The sequence below is a fragment of the Teleopsis dalmanni genome, chromosome 2 (assembly GCF_002237135.1).
Source record: "Teleopsis dalmanni isolate 2A chromosome 2, ASM223713v2, whole genome shotgun sequence".
In the NCBI taxonomy this organism is placed as follows: domain Eukaryota; kingdom Metazoa; phylum Arthropoda; class Insecta; order Diptera; family Diopsidae; genus Teleopsis; species Teleopsis dalmanni.
Window position 1 is genome coordinate 157,516,725 of NC_051847.1, and position 20,428 is coordinate 157,537,152.

At 30.2% G+C, this 20,428-nt stretch overlaps 2 protein-coding genes across 2 annotated transcripts; one reads left to right on the top strand and one right to left on the bottom strand.

The window, feature by feature from the left end:
* Window positions 1-1,656: 1,656 nt before the first annotated feature.
* On the top strand, window positions 1,657-4,273 carry LOC119682575 (histone acetyltransferase type B catalytic subunit). Its single transcript, XM_038096047.1, has 4 exons — window positions 1,657-2,053; window positions 2,112-2,613; window positions 3,494-3,851; window positions 3,908-4,273. Exons 1-4 carry the CDS (start codon window positions 1,987-1,989, stop codon window positions 4,193-4,195), a joined length of 1,215 nt encoding a protein of 404 aa, XP_037951975.1. The 5' UTR covers window positions 1,657-1,986; the 3' UTR covers window positions 4,196-4,273.
* Window positions 4,274-4,541: 268 nt separating this feature from the next.
* LOC119685615 (katanin p60 ATPase-containing subunit A-like 1) lies at window positions 4,542-19,354 on the bottom strand. Its single transcript, XM_038099950.1, has 4 exons — window positions 18,886-19,354; window positions 6,467-6,717; window positions 5,343-6,413; window positions 4,542-5,053 (listed from the first exon to the last, which is right to left on the bottom strand). The coding sequence occupies exons 1-4, from the start codon at window positions 18,996-18,998 to the stop codon at window positions 4,728-4,730; spliced, it is 1,761 nt and encodes a 586-aa protein (XP_037955878.1). The 5' UTR covers window positions 18,999-19,354; the 3' UTR covers window positions 4,542-4,727.
* Window positions 19,355-20,428: the final 1,074 nt, after the last annotated feature.

Consider the following 20,428-nt stretch of genomic DNA (forward strand, 5'->3'; position numbering starts at 1 on the left):
AACATATGACACATATTTTAAATTTGGATAATATCCCTTGTGGGAAATTCATTTTTAAGGGTTGCATTCGACATTTTTCGTCTTTAATGAACTGATTTATTGATAATGAGCTCATTTATATGAAAACTTTTTATATGGTTAATGAGCAAAACCCCCTAAATGAGACAGTGTGAATAAGTGACAAGGCACAGATAGCCTTGACTCTCATGGCCGAATTTAAACCGACATTTGGTTTTTCTTTTACTTTTTAATTTTTTAAATTAAAAAATTTTTAAATTTTTATTGAAAGCAACAACATTTTTAATTTTAGTGTGCAAGTGACATTTTGCAGTGCCCGAGATATTCTACATAACATGGCCCTAACAGGTCTCCTATATAACATGGGTCTCATGTGTTAGAACCATATTACTGCATATTACAAATGCTGACACTCAGAGAGTATTACAAGATTAAATTAATTTACATTATTTATTGAGCCCTAATTTTGACGTTTCTCATGTTATGTTTTGTTTCGTGTGTTTGATAAATTTTTGTAAATAAAAACATTTATTAACAACTTTGTACAAAAAGTTATAATATAAATTTAATAAATAGTTTTATAACACAAATTTGTAAATTTTTTAGAATTATATATAAAAATATTATAAGTATAAACAAATTTTATAATTTTACTCACTTTGGCATTTTCAAATTTTCAATGTTTGTTTTGAATATACTTTGATTTTTTTTTTTAAATTTTTTTAAATCGTAAAAAAATCTAGGATATTAAAACATTTGAAGAGTTGCACAGAAAAATATTCACCATTTCTAAAGAGATTAAAAATTAATATTGACAAGATTAACTTTTGTATAGGAAGTCTGAGATTAAACAACCAAATTAGTACTTTAATCTCGTTTATTATTTAAATCTACTTATTATCTCACAATGTAAACACAGTATAAGCTTTTTAATTTGTGGGGTTAATTATAAGAGTTATAAGAATTATAATTATATAAGAGTAAAAAGAATTATAAGAGAAAAAACAATTTTGTATTAAAGTAAGTTTAATGAGACAAATCTTTAGTATTAAGATTAGACCCTTTCTTTTGTAAGTATATCAAATAAAGAACAACTGCTTATTATAAAAATAACATATGAAACGACAACACTGCTGGCTTACCATCCTTTTTGAAATCGTTTAACTAATAAGCAGCTCAAATGGCATGGCTGCCAAGCCTCAAAATTCGTCTACTGTGAACGATTTTTGGAAATACATACGAAATTTCCAGTTAACTGTCAACGAATGTTTTTGTTAATTCTTCGTATTTCGTGTTGTCATTGTTCGTAACAAATACTTTACTTTTTCTATTTATTATTTTACTGTTAAAATGCATGAAAACTCATATATTATTCACAATCATGTAAAAAGAAATATTCGTACCAATAATTTGCAAAGAATTATTATATATTTTAAAAATTTTAACTTTAAATTTTATTACGTGTTTTGTATACATAAGCCTAACAAAATCTCCATTTTGTTCAGTGTTGCCATCGAAAATTGTGCTTATTTTATTTGTTCTTTTGTGACGTGCTTACAAAAGAAAAGGCTTATTATTATAGAAAATTTATGTATGAAATATAATTTGAAAAAAAATGCTTCGAGCAACCTTCACATAATTTGAGCTACAGCCTTTTTATGAACGTATGGGCTGCTTAATGTTTAACATTTGTGTGACACATGTCAATGCGCATAAAATTATTTTTAGCAAAATTGGCAGAATTTGTTTGTTTGACTGCGAAAATTTCCGGTTAATGTGATTTCATTAATAATTTTCGTACATTAACAAATAAAAAAGGTTAACATAAATAATAATTTGAATAAAATACTAATTCAAATTTTATAAACTAATTACTATACAAAATCGGAGCGCAGTTCTAAGTAATTCACAAACTGAAGTTACGCGCCAATTTTTGCAACTGTAGTTAGAACGGAATTTTCGCTAAATATGACGCGGATTCATGATTATGAGGACCTGGTGCTTGATGCACTAGAAGTTGTCGAATTTAAATTGAGTATGTAGTAATTAATAAAATTTATAAACTATTTGTATTAATTTTAAGCTTTTTATAGTCCGTGACCGTAAAGATGTGGAAAACGATGCGATCGTTTTTCATCCGGCAATGGCGCATCAAATATTTGGTGAGAGCGAGAGCATTTTTGGTTACCAAGATCTAAAAGTGCACATATATTACACTGCTGGTCCACTGCATATATATGTAGGCACTGAGCACACAAGTAAAGTGGATGAGCTTTCTGGCGGCGACATAAAGGCAGATGATGTAGTTGGCATAGTTGCTGAAAAATTGCCAGCTGGATGCTGTTTTTTGAATATTGACGAGTTTCTTAAGACCATTGATAGGGCAGAAAAGTTTCAACCCTTTGGTGAAAAATTGACAGAATATAAGCACTCTGATGGCGACGGCAAAGAAAGGTTATTTGAAATTTATCATTGCACTTACAAATCGGCAGCTTTTTTAAAATTTTTTGCTCGTTTACAAACATTTGTGTTGTGGTTTGTTGATGCAGCTTCATATATTGACGTGGATGACCCACAGTGGCATTACTTTGTTTGGTAAGTATGCAGTCTTTATCTTATTGTTTCACACACGTATGTAAGTATATAATTTATGCAAATATGTACAATAACACATATAGTGTTTTTATTAGAAAACTAAATTCAGGGTTCTAACTGTCATTGGATTATTTCAGAAATAAAAATTATGCAGTTAAATAAGTAGTTTTTCATATTTATAATTAATATTTGTATTAACACTCTTAAGGAATAGCATATTAACGAGTTTCGTGAGTAGCTAATGATATATATATTTATATAATACTATTAGTGCTGAATTCCGAATTCCGTCATTGCTTCAACGGTAAAAATACATTGTAATATATTAGGTACATATCATGCTAATAATAGTTATACCAATAAGGTATCGAAGATCAGAACCAGTTTAATATTAAAAACGAAACTTCTACTACATAAATGTTTATAAATGATATTTTACTAACATTCGATTACAAGTTATTCTTATAAGCTATACTTATTTCATAACTTTATTGTATAGATACCATATTTCTATGTTATTGTAAACAATTCATCAATTTAAAACTGCAGATAATCGAATGTGTTTCAATGATTTTTTTTTTGGTTAAAAAAATTTAAGGAAGTCTTTATAGGTCTTTATAGATTTTTTGAATACTTTAGTAACGAATTATTTTGTTGTTGTTGTAACTCACAGGGATCTGCTTGTGTAGTCCCTTTTGGATGTGGCGAACGGCACTTAGTAGTCGACTTCTACAAGTAGCTACAGGACAAGGAATTCTATTCCAAATTTTTATTTAATTTTTTATATATTATGTTTTAAAATATTGTTCAAAATTTTTAATATTTCGTTATTAGCTTAATAAAATTTTTACATTAACTGATTTAATTTATTTCATAATAGCTATGAAAAGTACACAAATGATAATGCTGAACCACAGTATGCCACGGTTGCCTATACAACAGTATATGAATACTATGCATATCCACAAAATGTACGTCCTCGTATTAGTCAAATGCTGGTTTTGCCACCTTTCCAAAAGCGCGGTGTTGGCACACATTTAATAGAAACAATATACAAATTCTATCAAGCACAGAAAACGGTTATTGATATCACCGTCGAGGATCCCTCAGATGAATTTCAACGTTTACGTAATTGTATTGATGCGCGTTTATGTAAGGATCTCAAATCCTTTTCCAAAGAACAATTATTAAAGGGCTTCAGCAAAGAGATGATAACTGAAGCAAGAGAGACTCTTAAGGTATGACCACTAGAATTTATACTCGATTTCCTTATATATAAATTATTTTATTGCAGATAAATCCTCGTCAATGTCGCAAAATATATGAAATTCTAAGACTTATGCACACCAATATCTATAATGAAGAGGAGTATAAGGATTATCGTTTAGATATTAAAAAACGTTTGAATGCTGTATATCACAAGCAACTCGACGATATTAAGAAAATGGAAAAGGCAAAATTTGATACCGAATGGTTGCGCGCACGTATTCCTATATTGACTTTACGAATGGAACAGCTGCAGGAGGAATTCGAAGCTGTCGTATCAGATTATAAGAGAGTTATTGAGAAGTTAAATGCTTAAATGCTACAATTAAAATTGTTACATTATTTATTTTTTTTATACTACGCTTTATATAATAAAGCAATTCAATCAGATTTAATAAATTAATAAACTCAGTGATTTCTTTAAAAAGTTGAAGAAAATTATTTTATTTTGAGTGTACTCATTAGGTATAATCTTTTGGTTGGTATCTATGGATTTCCAAGTTATATCAAACTATTCACTCATTCTACATTGAACAAAGAACAAGTAAAATATGTTTTTTTCTATTGAAAAAATACATATTCTAAGCCCAACTAAATATTTTTTAAATTGTAACAACTGTTTACGCGATTTTTTATTTAAGTTTTATTATGATATTTAAATGCTAAGTATAAAATGCATTCGCGGATTGTGAGTATATACTATGGAAGTATTACATACAGTGCCTATTTAAATGTCGAATATATGTATCAACTTATTATGAATAATTAAAAAGCATGAGCAAATGTGTATTTTTTTGTAGGACCTGATTGTGATGTGATGTTTAACTACATTGAATTCAGTTGTCATTTTAAAACGATCCATAATCTTCCATCCATTTCTCAAAGCGTGTGACATCATCAGCAGATACAGATTTCTTGGTTCTCTGCATTGCGTCGTGAAAATCTTGTAACGTGATCGGAAGATCGACATCTTCCCGACGTATTTGTCGAATCTCAGCTGGAGTTAAACCGGATATTTGTCTACGCATAGCCATCATAGCCGCATCACGGCAAACGTTACTTATATCAGAACCTGAATAACCTTTTAGCTGATCCGCAATTAAATCTGTTTCTACAGTTGGAGATAAGTTCACATCCTTAAGACAGAGTTTTAACAGCGCAGAACGAGTTTCTTCTGTTGAGTAAAAATGAATTAAAAAACATACACATAGTGTTTTAAATAATCTAAGTGTTCTCGAGTACAAACATTTGCATTAAGCACTTTTTATTTTCGAAAATGTTCGAGCCGCTTGAACAGCTTATCTACTTTATATTTCATTTTATTTTCGGTTTTTATATTTTATACAAATACATAAACCATTTAATGCTCATATATCAAACGCTGTTCGAACATTTTCGCGTACCATGCTGTGTTCGTAACTTCCGACTGCTCAAATAATTGGAACTCTAATGCCCATACTTACCGTTTGGAAGAGCTATGTAAATACGCTTTTCGAAGCGTCTACGAAACGCTTCATCAATATCCCAAGGATGATTTGTAGCTGCCAAAACCATTATAACCTTTTCGTCCTGTAACGTTGCATTCAAGCCATCCATTTGTATTAGCAACTCTGCTTTGAAACGACGACTAGCTTCATGTTCAGAGTCACTACCACGTGATGCACAGAGTGCATCGATTTCATCAATAAATATAGTGCTTGGAGCGTGAAAACGCGCCATCTCGAACAATAACCGTACTAACTTCTCGCTTTCTCCACGATATTTAGAAGTTAGTGTTGATGATGAAACATTGAAAAATGTTGTACCACATTCTGTTGCGACTGCTTTAGCCATCATTGTCTTGCCGGTACCAGGTGGGCCCACCATTAACACACCTCGCCAGGGCCGTCGTATACCTTTGAAAAAATCAGGCATTTGAACGGGAAGTACGATTGCCTCCTGTAATATAGCCTTTGCTTCATTTAAACCAGCTACATCCGTCCAATTTATACCAGGATTACGCTGTAATATATCTTTTTCTAAGGTATCAACCAAGTGAGGTTCATGACCAACTGGTATGAAATGTTTCGTTTTTGTTTTTGGAGAACTTTTCGGTGTACTTTGGGATGTTGAATTTTCTTCAAGAGAAGTGGCTTCTTGATCATCTGAGTTTGAATTATCATCAATTGAGTTTTTCTTTCCTTTATCCTTGAGCTTGATTTGTGTGGATAATTTACGTGCACGCACACGTTCCATTGAACGACTTTTTCGATTTGTTAGCGCAGAGGCTTTGACACTACGCGAGGCACGTAGCTTTTCAGCATTACCAGTAGTGCCAAAACTGCCAACATTATGTGAACTACCATGGTGACTTAAATTAATCGAAGGCAATGTTGGTTGCAATTCTGGATCACGTCGACGTAACGAAGAAATCCACCTATTGTCGTTTTGATTTTGGAAGTTTGTACTATTACTTGGAGTTGGCTGTTGAAGCGGGGTTGCAGCTATATGGTTTGCTGGTAGGTTAGTATTGGGCCGGGGTTGAGGTTGTACTTCTAAATGATATGAATTATATAAATAAAATTACGATAAAAATATATAACTTTACCTTGTGTTGGTATGCGATTTTTCATACGTAACCCTAAACCTATTGGGGCCCCTAAGGTAGCGCTCGAACCTGCAGCTAAACCGCTTAATGTTGTTGTTCTAGTAGTTTCTGTCTTTTTGATGTTTCCAGTGCGCGTTGGTCTGTGAGTTGTTGTTATTTTCGTAAAAGCAAAAGGTGGATACTGATCTAGTATCAATGAGTCCATCATACGTGCCATGTGGGAGAGACCAGTCGGAGGAGTGGTAGAAGCACTGTTAAGAACAAATTTTAATATGAATATATTTTTAATAGCTCTTTTATCATAATCGTCGTTTATAGCTTGTTATATATACATTTTTTCAATAAGTAAGCATATAATTTTATAATTTATAATTTCCTTTTAAATTTTAATAAATAAAGTAATTACATAATAAGTTTAACAACTACAATATATTCATTTGATTAAGCGTACATTAATAAAATTTTAAAATTGTAAAATTACAATTTAATATTATTGAATACAAAAATATTACAGAATTAACAGCGATTAATTAATTCGGAAAAGTCGTTGAGGTATACAAATTCATACTTTCAGAATTTAAATAGTATCATTATCCCTGTCTGTCTGTAGTAGTAAATCGGGATTCCGATAGCATTTCAAAACCTGTTAAAATGAGTCTAGATATACCTGTTATGTATGGCCTGTTGAAAGTTTAGAATATTATGCTGAAAGTCATCAATAGTTGCTCTTGCGTCAAAGATAAAAGAAAACTCCTGGGCATGTACAAAGCAACAATTTGATCTTTTGCGGTCTGTATTACTATAATATATAGTTCCTCGATCTAAATTGAACATTGTCCACTTTAGACTTTGTCAAATATTAAAGGTAATTGTTAAAAGTTTGAGTTTTTATACAGTAACACTATGGGCCAAAGACCCAAGTAGTTCCTTAGGGTCAACGGTATTACCTAACCTAACCGAATCGACAGTGACGTTGTTGTAATTTTGCCATGGATTACATGATGGTAAATTAATTATTGAAAAAAGTTTTGAAAAACTGTTTGAGTAGCTTAAAATATAAGTTACGGATTAGAAAATTTATACAACATACAAAACAACTTTTGTGATCATAAGATTGAAAAATTAAAGAAAAAGAAAAATTAAAGAGATAAATAGAATAAAATTAAATAGAATAAAATTCATAAATCTCATTTAAGACCTCATTAAAGCGCTAACGCGATCGACCTATAAATGTTTACAGTCCAAAAAATTTAATATGATTCATTAGTTTGTTATTATATATTTTAAAACTGATTGTGGGATGAATTAGGTGGCATATAAAAGGGTGATTATGGGGCTTAAAATCAATCCTCTCCTCTAAAATAATTCGAACCATTTTGGACAAGGTAAAATGGATTATTCAGTTTGATGTTTTTATATACACTTTGAATTAGTTTTATATTCAAATAAGTCTCTGTATATGCCCAGACTTGTTCGTCTTAATCTTATTGATTTACTTTTTTGCATATAAAATTTTTTTGAGTTCTATAATAGGAACTTTAAGGAAAAATTTCCCTCCTTCTTTATTAGTAGTTTTGTTTTTATGTCTCAAGTTGTTGAATACTGTGAAATCCTTCTCCAGGAAAGTATTCTTTAAACAATATTAAATTTCAAAATATTCCCTGGAAATGAGATTCCTGATTTTTTACAAACTAATAGTTTAATATTAGCAATGACTGAATATATATGTAGTATGTAAGTGTTTACTCTGTTTGTCTTACCTTTCCTCTATGCTTTGATTTCCCCAAAAACACATAAAATTCTTCGTAATCTTTTTAATCTGATTTGTTAATCAAATTAATTTCGTCTAATATATGCACACCTATTCAGTATCCTTCAATCTATATTTCAAGTGTCAAATTATAAAAATCTTAGAAAGGTTAATGTGCTTTATAATTTCTCTTGAGGGAACTAACTTTTTTTTTAGCTATTTGCCATAGACACATATTTGTATATTTTCAGTGTCAAAATAATATCCTCCCTATAGCTATCAACATTGGCATACTACCAATACCATAAAGCGAACCTATCGCCTTTCGTGCTAAGAATGAAGTTTATTTAAATATAGCGTCTAGTCTATGCGCCCTTAAATGTCGATAGTTAGAAATAATTAAATCATAATGACTGGGAAGTAAAAAAAAACATGAACACGGAAATAACATGACAACTAAGTACCTACAACAAATTTATTTTAAAAACATGCTGAAACTCCTACATTGGGTCTTGTCCACCAATGCATTTTTCTGCGTCATAGCCATTTCATTATAAGAGTTCATTAAACTTTAGAACCGGCGGGTTATTGAGTTGTACATGAGAATAAATATTATTTTAATTCGTCATCGAAATGTTGGTGTTGGAAGGAAATAATTTATGCTCTATTTGTTCGCAGTTGAAGGAAACTGTGTTCAAGGAATGTCCTTTGACAAAAATGAGTTGGAAAGTTTTTTGTTGGAATGCGTGCGCAATTAATCAGTTATCCAGATCTAGCATGAAAACAAATAATGCCAATGAGAGTATTGTATGTTCTAGGAATTCAAGCTTTTCTTGGCGCGAGAATGGAGTATTAACAGTCAATAAATTTTGGTCAGTTAGTCTTTTATTGGTAAAACCCCTAACCACCTTAGCTAGTTTAGCTTGGAAAATTAGGTTAATGATTTTTGCTTCTTAGCCATAACAAAGGCAATAATGTATACCAGTTGAAACTAAAGAAACATAAAGAATTTTCTAAAAGTAGGTCAATCAAAACATTACATTTGTAATCGCATGAATTTCTCTACTGCTTGACTACTCAATCATTCTTTTTCCGCGAATATTTTATGTAGCATGGACTCCGGTATAGTAGAAGTTCCGGTACGAAATACCTTTTTAAAACATTTATGCGTTTTTTTAAAATTTCATTTTAAATTTTCTCTACATTCTGTAATTCGTTTCCATACCTTTGCTCCTTGATTTAGGGAATTGAGTTGTTAAATTACTTTTAACAATTGTTCTTGTTCAATCTGCCTGTTTAGAATTTTAAACAATAAATAAATGAAAATAAAAAAAGTTATCGATTTATTTTTTAACCTTAACTAAGTGAATAACAACTTCATGTGTAGTGAACTATGATGAAAATTGCACTTCACTAAACTCTTATGGTATTTTCTCTAACTATTAGCATCGGGGTTAATCAATGATGTAGTAGTAAGGTCACCTCTAACGTCATGGATCTATCTTTTTCTCGCCGTCTCTTACCATATCCCTCTCTTTATACCCTAGCTATTTAAAATGCTATTATTTAATGTATGTTATTATATCACATCTATCACTACTGTTATGACTATACTAAATTAGATAGGAATATTGCAACTTTGGTCTATACATGCTTAATATTATAGAGGTATCTATTTTGTAGTTTTGATTTAGGAGCACTTTTCAGTGACACGGTAAATAGAACTGCTATCCAAAACAATTTATGTTTAGTTTCCGATTTCATAATACGATTCGCTTAACAACCGTTGAACACGTTATAAAAACTATGAAAGTTTTCCACAAAAAATTGAAAAATTTCACATCGCATTATTTTTAGTGATGAGACTCATTTTTCGCTGGGTACATATCTCAATTGTCGTATCTGGAACTTGAAAGTTTACAAGTAACTACAGAAAGTACATTATATCCATAAAAAGTCACTGAAAGCTATTGTTTGGCTTGTACTTTTTTTGAAAACAAGAAAACAAACAAGTGATGGCTAATTTTGATCGAAATATATACATATATATATGTTTACCAATTGGATAATATCATATCTGTCACATATGCAGTTTTAACAGGATAGTGTTATGTGTCATACAACGTGTACTTTTTTGGATTTGTTGCGCGAATAATTTTTCTGACGTCATCATCATACGATTTGTTACCATTGGACTTATCTATGTGGGGATACGCAAAAGATTACCCATATAAGCAATGTGGGTAATCTTTAAACTCTCGACACTTTGCAGCATATTGACAAACATCAGTTAAGTTATAGCCAGGCTATTACCAGCTATATGCCGACAAGTTATCGAAAATTATATGAAGAGTCCTGCAATATGTCCCTTTTAGGACAACTAAATGATGTCTTAGTGCAAATAATAAATTGAAATAAGAATTTGATCGAAATCTCATAATAATATATAATAAGTGGACAGTTGTAGTACATTGTGTAGATAACTTGCCTGTTGACAGGTCTCTTATTAGAAACTGACCTAAAATACGTACGATTCGAGATAACGAGGTAGGCAGTAGAGTTTTCCTCTAAACAACTGGATATATAGAAATATTATATTATAAGCCTTCTAATCATTGCAGAGTTTTTTAAATGAAACTTGGTGCTATAAATAAATGTATATCTGGCCATTAAGTGAATTATCTATTGAATAGAAATAAATTTTTACTATTAAATTACTTTGAGTTCAATATATCTCTTTTCTGTGTTTACACAGTTTATAAAAATATCGCAGGCTATTCTACCGTATCGAATATAGTTGGTTACAAAATGGAGAGTATCACTAATTTACAGGGTGTCCCTTCTTTTTTATAGGAAATAATCTATTCATGGAGATGACATTCAATAAATCTTATGGTAGTCGCATTTGTTAGGAAATCAAGCTTCGATGTTGAATAGTTCGTTCAATGTTTCTTGCTGCAGCTGTGAGGAAGATTGGGAAAGTGTTTTACGTCTGCTTTGACATCATGCAGTGTATGCGATATATGGAAAAAACATATTTGGGACTAACTTTCTTAAGGATCTGAGCTTTCATTAAGGATCTGAGAGATTCAAAATAATTTTAAACTTTCTAAGGTATATACGGTATTATAAACAGACCTAAACAGATCTATGTTGATATTTTTGTTCAGTAAGGTTTAGCAATTCATCATAAATCGTTTAATACTAGAACAACGGTTTCAAATTGTAGAAATTTAATTAAAAAAAAAAATCTGTTTACGAAGTTCATAGAGCACTTGGTCTATTTTACTGTCAATATAAGCAGCCTAGTGAGCAAATAATTCGTGCAGTTATTGATCGTTTTCGCACAAATTTTACTCTTCTCGATTCAAAACCATCAACAAATTGACTGTTTTGTGCGGTTTACATGCTGTGTAAGGAACTACTGTTGAATGAAGTGAGTTATCGAGCCATGCTGACTGAATTTTTGTTTCCAAAAATTGATTAGTAAAACATCGACGCCATTTGCTTTCAACAAGACGCAAGACATCGCAACATACAGCGCGATTAAGAATCGATTTATTACGAAATCAATTTGGAATTTTCAGAAGTCGTCCTGTTAACTGGTCCCCTCGTTAGGTCAATTTGACGCCTATGGACTACTTTTTATGGGTCTGTGTTAAGTAATAAGTTTATTCTTAAAGCATATGATTCCAATTTTAATGCCAGATTTAATGCCAAAAACTAGTCAAAAATTGGACTGATCGAATGGACCATGTAACTTATAGCCGCGGCGAACATTTGCAGGAAATCATATTCAAAGAATAAAAGCTATGAAAGTATCAACCAGGGTATAATAAAAAAATTTCATTTTAACAATATTTCTGTCTTGTATTATCATTTTAAGTTCGTAAGCTCAGCTAAAAAAACACTCGATATTTTAATGTCTTATAAGCTTTCAAAAAATTCTTAATTATGTTCTTAATTATTAATTTAATTATGTTACAGCTTCAAAGTAATTTTTATTATCGAACTTATTTCATCGGTATCGTTTTCTGCTACCAAATCCTACTTTTAATTAATGACGAAATACCTTCTCACATTACGGCCCTAAAGAATAAGAGAACAGAACTTCGACGGAAAGCAATTAAATACGGCGGAGAAACTTTAGCAAGGACTATTGCGTGTCAAATAAAATGTAATAAAAATTATTATTTTCAAAATTGTATTATTTTTTTATTAAAGCGTTAATTTAGTAATAGAAAAGAAAAAAGTAATATTATGTAAATAAGGTGGTATAGTTAAACATTTTTTGTTGGATTATACTTGCATGAAGAAGAAAAGTTGAAATGAAATATTAAACTGAAATATTAAATGTTTACAAAGGTCTTCAGTTTCGTTGAATTTCCTTAACCTTCATTTCACTCGTAATCCTTGCGAAACAGTTCTGTTTATACTTGAAGTTACTTAGTCGAACAATTAAAAAATACAGAAAAAGTAATAAGCAGAAGATTTCATACTAGCATTCGAAATTAACACATGGAGTGTAGGGGGTTCCAGGTTTACCATTTAGGTTGGGTTACAACGGCTATTATATGGTCCATTGTGTTAATCTTATCAATTTGTTCTGTTTAGAGTAAGTTCAAATGCTGTTAAATTATCTTAATCTGTGTTGAAAATATTCTGTATATGATCTCAATACTGTAAAGACAGCAAATACATTGGGCTGCTATGGCTAAGTGAGTCCCTAGGATCATATCGATCTAATGTTAGTTCACTTTTATACGCCTGAGATATTTGGATGAAAATAAAAAAAATACATGCAAAATGTTAGAGTGGTCATATTATTTGCAGGGCTAACGATAATACCGAGTGATGGTCTCGAGGATGGAACCCGCAAGATAGAGAAAAACGAGTAACGAAAAACTAAGTAGCATATCAAATCAATTATTTGCTCTCATGGAAGATTGTAGACACAAATGTGTTAGATTGGCTATATCATTCTCTAGTCTAACTAAAATATCAAGCGAAACTATTGAAGATAGTGCCCGCAATGTAGTCGTGACAGCTAGAACTGGTAGAAAAATGATTTATAAAGAATTGAATAGAGTTATCAATCAATCATAGGGTCTTATGGAACTCGGTAGACGCAAATAGTGCTGATTGGCTAACTTAAGGAAAAACTGAGTAGCGTATTAAATTAATTGTTTACTCTCATGGAAGACTTTAGATGCAACCATATCATTCGCAGGTCTAATAAAAATAAAAAACGACAGTTTCTTAAATGGAACCCACGACATAGCCGCAGCAGTTACAATTTCGAGGAAAATAATTATTGAAAAACTGAGTAGCGTAACTAATCAATTATCTGTTCTCATCAGAGCTCATAATGTAAATGGTCTATGATGGACAGGTTTAACGAATATATCGAGCAGCAGTCTCAAAGATGAAACCCATATGTTAGTCGTTCCAATTAACATTTGGGGAAGAACGATTAGTGTAAAACTGATTGAAGTAAAATACTTCTGGAGTTATATCTGCAGAGAAGAATGAAGCATAAGTCAATTTGAAAGATTTGTAGAGACCCTACCCTTCACTGGGAAAAGAGAATGACATCGGAAAAAAAATATTTCATCAAAATCAAACAAATATGCACATATCATTATTACAATCTGTAATTTTTTGAATAAAATATGTGTTATAGGTAAACCAAATTCATTAACAAAGCAGATTATATATTAGACATCAATTGTATGTAACGCGCTTTTTAGTCGAATTGATTTTAATAATTCATTTTTTGTATATATTGTGTATAAAAATGTATGTTATATATTTTCTTGATTAAAGAGAAAATTACACAAACAATTATTATATCCAATGACTATGGATGATTTTAAAGCAGGTCAAGTATCTGACGTCAGTTACTTTACAAAATTAATATTTTATTTAAATTATACCCACAGATAATTTCTATATTAGTCTAAATTTAGCGCAAAAATTACCATTGATGTAGATCCCATAAGGAATGGTAAGGAGTATGTCTATAAGTAGAAACAATGGGTACCGCAACTTCATATTCAACATGCACATCGGCCGGTGGCGAACGTTCTAGTGCCGGATTTGAGTTTGACACAGAACGTTTACGTAGGAAAAAATTTGAGTTCATGTGTTGGGTATTCCCATTTGCATTGCCAATTCCATTCCCGTTCATATTTTGTGCATTGGCGATATTATTTTCATGATTCATAGCGAACCAGTTTTGAGCATTGGTCGTAAACATCTTGTCCGATTGATTCACTATCTTTTATTCTACAAATATTGAACACTTTCGCACCACGGACTTTGTTTCGTTACTCCCGCGATAGTAAACACGACCATTTCATTGAAGGGTTGCTTTTGGACTGACCGCAAGTGGACGCGAATGTTGACTTGCGTCCATTTATCCTTATCGTGTTATTATATTAAATTCGTGTAGACTAATGAGCCACAACAGAAACCGTTGGTTACACATTTTTTGCCGTATTTGCTTGGATTTCTGTGCAGACGAAACTGGACACAGTAAGTTTTTATTTTATGGGGTTTAAGTGTGAATTACTGCTTTAGTCTGTATTGAGGTTAAAGGAAGTGGGGCATATGGGGTGCCAGCAATTTCCTTTACATTTTTTGTTGTGCTGAATATTGTAGATTCGCACCGTTGCTGGCTTTTTTTTTTGCTCTTTAGCTTTAGTCACGAGTGTACTGAGCTTTTGGCATTGCAAACATGCATCGATTGTCTGCGTTTTTTGTTATTTGCAGAAACTACTGCCTCTTTATTAGCTTTTTTGTTTTATTTTGTAAAATTGTTGCAAAATCGTAAGTACAAGTTTCATTAATATTTGATAATGTGTCAATGAGGTATATGCACAGCTAGAAGAAGTTTTCATGTTATGAATTAATTTATTATCTACTCCTTCCAAGCAATTTCATCCAACTTAATTGCAAAACGAAGACGAGTGTAAATGAAATTTGGAGGAGGTTTTAACTTAAGTTCATTAAGAAACTTTTATATATAAAAAAAAATTTAATAGCTACCTATATGAGTAAGATTATTTTTTTAACCATATCACAGTAACTCAACCTTATCCGAATTACCACATCAACTCATGAATTAAACTTATTATTCAATATGTTGAAACTTGCGATATTATAATAAACCTAGCCATCAAAGGTAGGCAAACTTTCTTATTTAACTAAATTATGAGATTTCATTGTCCACGTATTATTTAATAACTTACATTTTAATATATAGATAAATTAGCTGTCCTGTAATTGAATTTCCGATTGGGCATGGTACCAATATTCCGGATGACGCGATTTGAGAACAGAAATTTCAATATTCTAAAAATTCAACCGCCAGTCTAGCAACAGATTCGGTTTGCCATTCTTGTGAATATATTCAATAAGAATTTATTATGTGACGAGAATGCATCAACACTACTGCACCTCGAAGTATCTACGAAGTTACCAGACCGACCAATTTTCTAGAACTAATCGTGCGAATCTTTGGCTGGTGAGGTAAGCGTCATTCTTGTGAAATCTAAAATTGATAATGATTTAAGAATGACCCATGAAATAATTGCTATGGATGAGCTTAAGTGTCATGGCAGGTTTCGTGATTATTAGGAATATATTGATTTTAAAAATACGAAAAATCAGCATAATGGATTTCTAGAAATTTAACTGAATGTCAAAAAAAAGCGCGTTAGCGTTTTGGTTAAAATATTCTTCAAAAAGATGAAAGTGGATGGTACAGTACCTTCAATCAAATTGTTAAAGGTAATGAAGATTGATTCTAAAATTATAAAAAACAGAAACAAAGCAACAGTTGATGGTATGGAGCCCAGAAGGTTCTAGTCAATCTGTTAAAACCAGATAACAGAAATACAAAAACAGAAGTAAAGATATCTGCTTACTTTACCAGAAAAAATAAGGTAATAGTAGCTATTACTTCCAGGCTCAACAGATGGTCACCGCTATATGGTATGGTGAAACCTGCTTACTATAATTTTTTAAATATTTTTTGGGAAACCAAGAAAAAAGAAACTGCGTTGATATTTTCTGCATTACGATAAAAGCACATATAATTCAAAAAAATAACTTTATTCTGAACTAAAAAGCACGTCCCGCATCAAATATCTCAGATTTAGCGTCGTATGATTTTCAATGATTTCCAAAAATTTTAAAAATTTGAAAGAAATTGTTTCCGATAATAATGAGAATATAATTAAAGCAGTTATTCTTGAAGTTGCAAACCTATAAACCTCAGTTTTTGAGGAAATTACTTTGAAGACTTAAAAATGTGATTAAAATTATGAAATTAAAATATTTTTGTCGATTTTTTTCTAAGTAATTAAGCGAACTTTTGTCAGTTCTCTTTTCATAGCTTATTAATTTATTTTTTAATTGTTAATTATGAAAATATGATCAATTGAACTTTTCAATTTATGAGCACTATATTCAAGTTTGTCTGAACCTAGCAATATCCTGGAAATGGGTGTTTTAACCCTCCTCAATAAGACCCAATTATTGATCGGTTTTCAAGTTTAGATAAATTTTAACTTTAATTAGTCACTAGTTTTTTAACTACATATGCCTCTGATAACTTCCATCTTTCAATGATAGAATTAAAAGACAGTGATACCTATAGAATCTTCCATTAAGTTATTAAAATGTTCCTAGAGATGCAATTAGGTCTGTTCTCCTATTATGTTGTGGCATAAAACTTAATAGGTTCCATAAAAAAATTTGTTGCTTTATTTATAGCGCAAGAAATATAGTAACGTATTGAAATTAAAATGATAAACTAATTATTCAATATATAGTTCAATATCGAGTCGAATAATATTTAATTTATTTAATGAATTTGATTGAAATCGGCTTATTGTGATTACAACGGTTTAAGATATTTATAAGGAGTATTTTTTTATTTGATTTAATTAAAGTATGATTTAGACTTAAGTCATTGTCTAATATTTAATAAATAAAAAGTATATTTTAAGTAATAAGTCAATTAATTAAAATAATATACAAAAAAAAATTGTTATTGTAGTTCATTACTTTTCGAAACCTCTCTAATACATAATAAATAAATACAATAAATAAATAAATATAAATAAATAATCATATTTTTTATTTAACTTTTTATTGTAACTTATAATTTGATGATTCAAATTAAGATATAGTTAACATACAAGCTAATTGTTTAGATACATATTCTAACAAATAAATTATATTTTGTGTAACAGTCATTAAAGCTATGGCTCGTTCGGACTAGTTTATTTGGACAATATTTATTGCAACATTTCTTTATATATTTAAACTAATAATGTAAAAGAATGAATTAGATTTAGATATTACTACAGTCAAGCTTATGATTTAGATACATTATCTAATGAAAAAATAGTCAAACATTACTCAATATTGGATCAATCGACTTACTTTTGGATATAGCTGTCATTAAAGCTATGATTGGTTCGGACTGAAGTTAATTTGGACAATAATATTTTATTATATATTTTAAATAATAGTGATTTACCGTTCAGATACATATTCTAATAAATATATTATATGTCACAATTAAAAATTGGATCAATCGGCTCAAATTTGAGTACAGCTGTCATTTAATTGATAGTTTAGATTAAAATTTTTTGTGTGGTCAATATTTATTATTCTATTTATTTGTAATCAATAACAAATGTATATATGTACATAAATAGATACAAGTTTTAATTAAAAAAATTATTATTTGTCGACGTTATTCTAAAAATTTCTAATCTGAAAAATCTCTGAAAGTAAATTATCCACAACTCTGTGTAGGGTTTCTGAGTTTTGACAGAGCCAATGTAGCTTCTCTACTTTTTTATTAGTTTCATTTTGTAAACTTAGTACGAATATATTTACAATTTAATTTCACGAATAAATTTAGGAGCATAAATTGTGTCAATTATTAATTAAGTTTAACATTTCAGAGAAAGCTATAAAACATTAATAACTGCAAATATGAAATCCAACAAAATTATTGTAAGCGATACGTCCTCACGGGTCTAAGGTATACGAATGTGAATGTGTTTCATGTTTATTAGCTTGTTTGGTGCTTAATTATTTTGATAGGCGCGGTTCCATAGCTTTTTCAGGTTACTTCCGCTCTCCCTAATATTGCCACTTAATAAGACGAATTAATAATATGAAAGAAAATGAGTCCCAAAATGCTAATAGTTAAATTGCATGACTGGAATTGTGACTAAAGTTATTTTAAACATAACACCAGTTGATTTTTATGAAGAGTGGGAACACTTTAGAACTTGGACTTAAAAAATATACCGGTCGCAAATAATTCTTAAAAACACTTAGTGTATGACGTCCACATTCACATAAATAAATATATGTATAATAAAATTCATTTACTTTTTACGTTTCACTAAAATTTTCTTTTTTAATAATTAATAAGGTTATGCAGACATTTTTAAGGATTTTAACAAAACTGTTCACATTATTTACTAACAAAGTCCTTGGACTATGTTTGAGTGTGTGTTAAAGTAAATATAACATATACTATATTTTATACTTTTTAAAATTCAGGACAATATTGATTTTTGTTATTTGAAATAGTCCGTACAGAAATCAATTATGCAAATCCCCATTCCTTGCTCACCTGGGTGAAATAGGCAAATATGATGTGGTGGAATCCAGTGTACGTATAGCCGTATTACCACGCAATACAAGCTTTTCACGTGTAACTCTACGGTACGTCTCCTCTCCGCGCATTTTTTAGCAGTTCAATTTACTAATAACTAAATTTTAATAACTTTTTCTAAACTTATGAATTTTATTTTTACAAAGCTCTATATACGATTTTCTTGTCCTTTCGCAATGCCACAACTGTTTGAAGGGGATGCAGGTTTTTTGAAGGATGCTGTGCCTGACATTTGACAAGTAAGCTGTTCCAAATGCGCAGGATTTTTTCCTTACAATTATTTCCTTTTTCGGTTGCTGATTTAATTTGTATTTTAAAAATATTTTTTAAATGTTTATTTTATTTATATGTATATTACACGAGAAAACATTGTAAGTAGAGGACACTGCAGTGGCTAATTGCATACTGAATTGTTTTGCACTCCATTTGCTTTGGTCAAACCTTCGTGCAAATAAATGCAAGCAAACAAAATGGAAAAAATGTCCTTTCTCTAATTTTTTTTCACCCTCGTAGTCACAAGTTTTATGGAAAGGAAAATTTAGACAGTGAGCGGGTGTGACTTTATTACATAGGATTAATATCGATCTACCTTAGACTACATTTTAATAACTTACTATGAATTTTAATTAATATTGTTGCTTTTAAAAATAAATAATTTTGAATTGGTTGAAATTTAGACATCCTTAACCCTATTTAACTTAAATTAAGTTTTAATTAAATTTTATTACTATTTTTATACCATTGGAATCGCTAACTACGACTATGTAATATCAGAGTAAATTTTGATCATTGATCTAAATCAGAGCAAATTTTGGCACCCATTAAATAAATCACCTAACTATTGAATTTCTATAGAGTACAGTAGACGCTTTAGAATTAAAACTAATTTGTTTTTAGAGTAGTTCTAATATTCGAGATTTTTTATTTTAAAAATTTTGGCACCCATTAAATAAATCACCTAACTATTGAATTTCTATAAAGTACAGTAGACGCTCTAGAATTAAAACTAATTTGTTTTTAGAGTAGTTCTAATATTCAAGATTTCTAATTTTAGGACGTTCTTTTTTCACAAATAGTAAAAGGGAAAAAATGCAAAACTATTGTTAAAATAATATTTTTATTCAAATTTATTGTACATAATCTTTACCATAAATTGTTCTTTTTAATAAAAGAAAAGAAACTTTTTCTTAAAGTTCGTTGTTTTCAATTTTTAAATAACGATGTGATTACATAAAACCGAAAGGTTGGTCATGTGTTAAGTGGATAAATCTCAAAGGTGTGTGTGTGTGTGTGTGTGTGTGTGTGTGTGAGTTAACTGTTTACCCCATTTCATTAAGTTAAATGTTTCAATAGTCACAGAAATATCAAGTGTGTTGATTTACCGTATTTAGCTCTTTTTATTGGTCACCAATGTTTATACAAAAAAATAATAATAAAAAAAAAAATGTGATGACCCAAAAGTTTTAATTTCAATGGATGACAAAATCAGATTTTGGACATT

Excerpts from the sequence above, each read along its gene's own strand:
- LOC119685615 (XM_038099950.1), bottom strand. The coding sequence starts at position 18,998 with ATGCGCGGAGAGGAGACGTACCGTAGAGTTACACGTGAAAAGCTTGTA. Across the intron at positions 6,718-18,885 it reads TATTTGCCTATTTCACCCAG|TGCTTCTACCACTCCTCCGA; the intron begins GTGAGCAAGGAA and ends TGTTCTTAACAG. Across the intron at positions 5,054-5,342 it reads TTACATAGCTCTTCCAAACG|AAGAAACTCGTTCTGCGCTG; the intron begins GTAAGTATGGGC and ends TTTACTCAACAG.
- LOC119682575 (XM_038096047.1), top strand. The coding sequence starts at position 1,987 with ATGACGCGGATTCATGATTATGAGGACCTGGTGCTTGATGCACTAGAA. Across the intron at positions 2,054-2,111 it reads AGTTGTCGAATTTAAATTGA|TCCGTGACCGTAAAGATGTG; the intron begins GTATGTAGTAAT and ends AGCTTTTTATAG. Across the intron at positions 3,852-3,907 it reads AAGCAAGAGAGACTCTTAAG|ATAAATCCTCGTCAATGTCG; the intron begins GTATGACCACTA and ends ATTTTATTGCAG.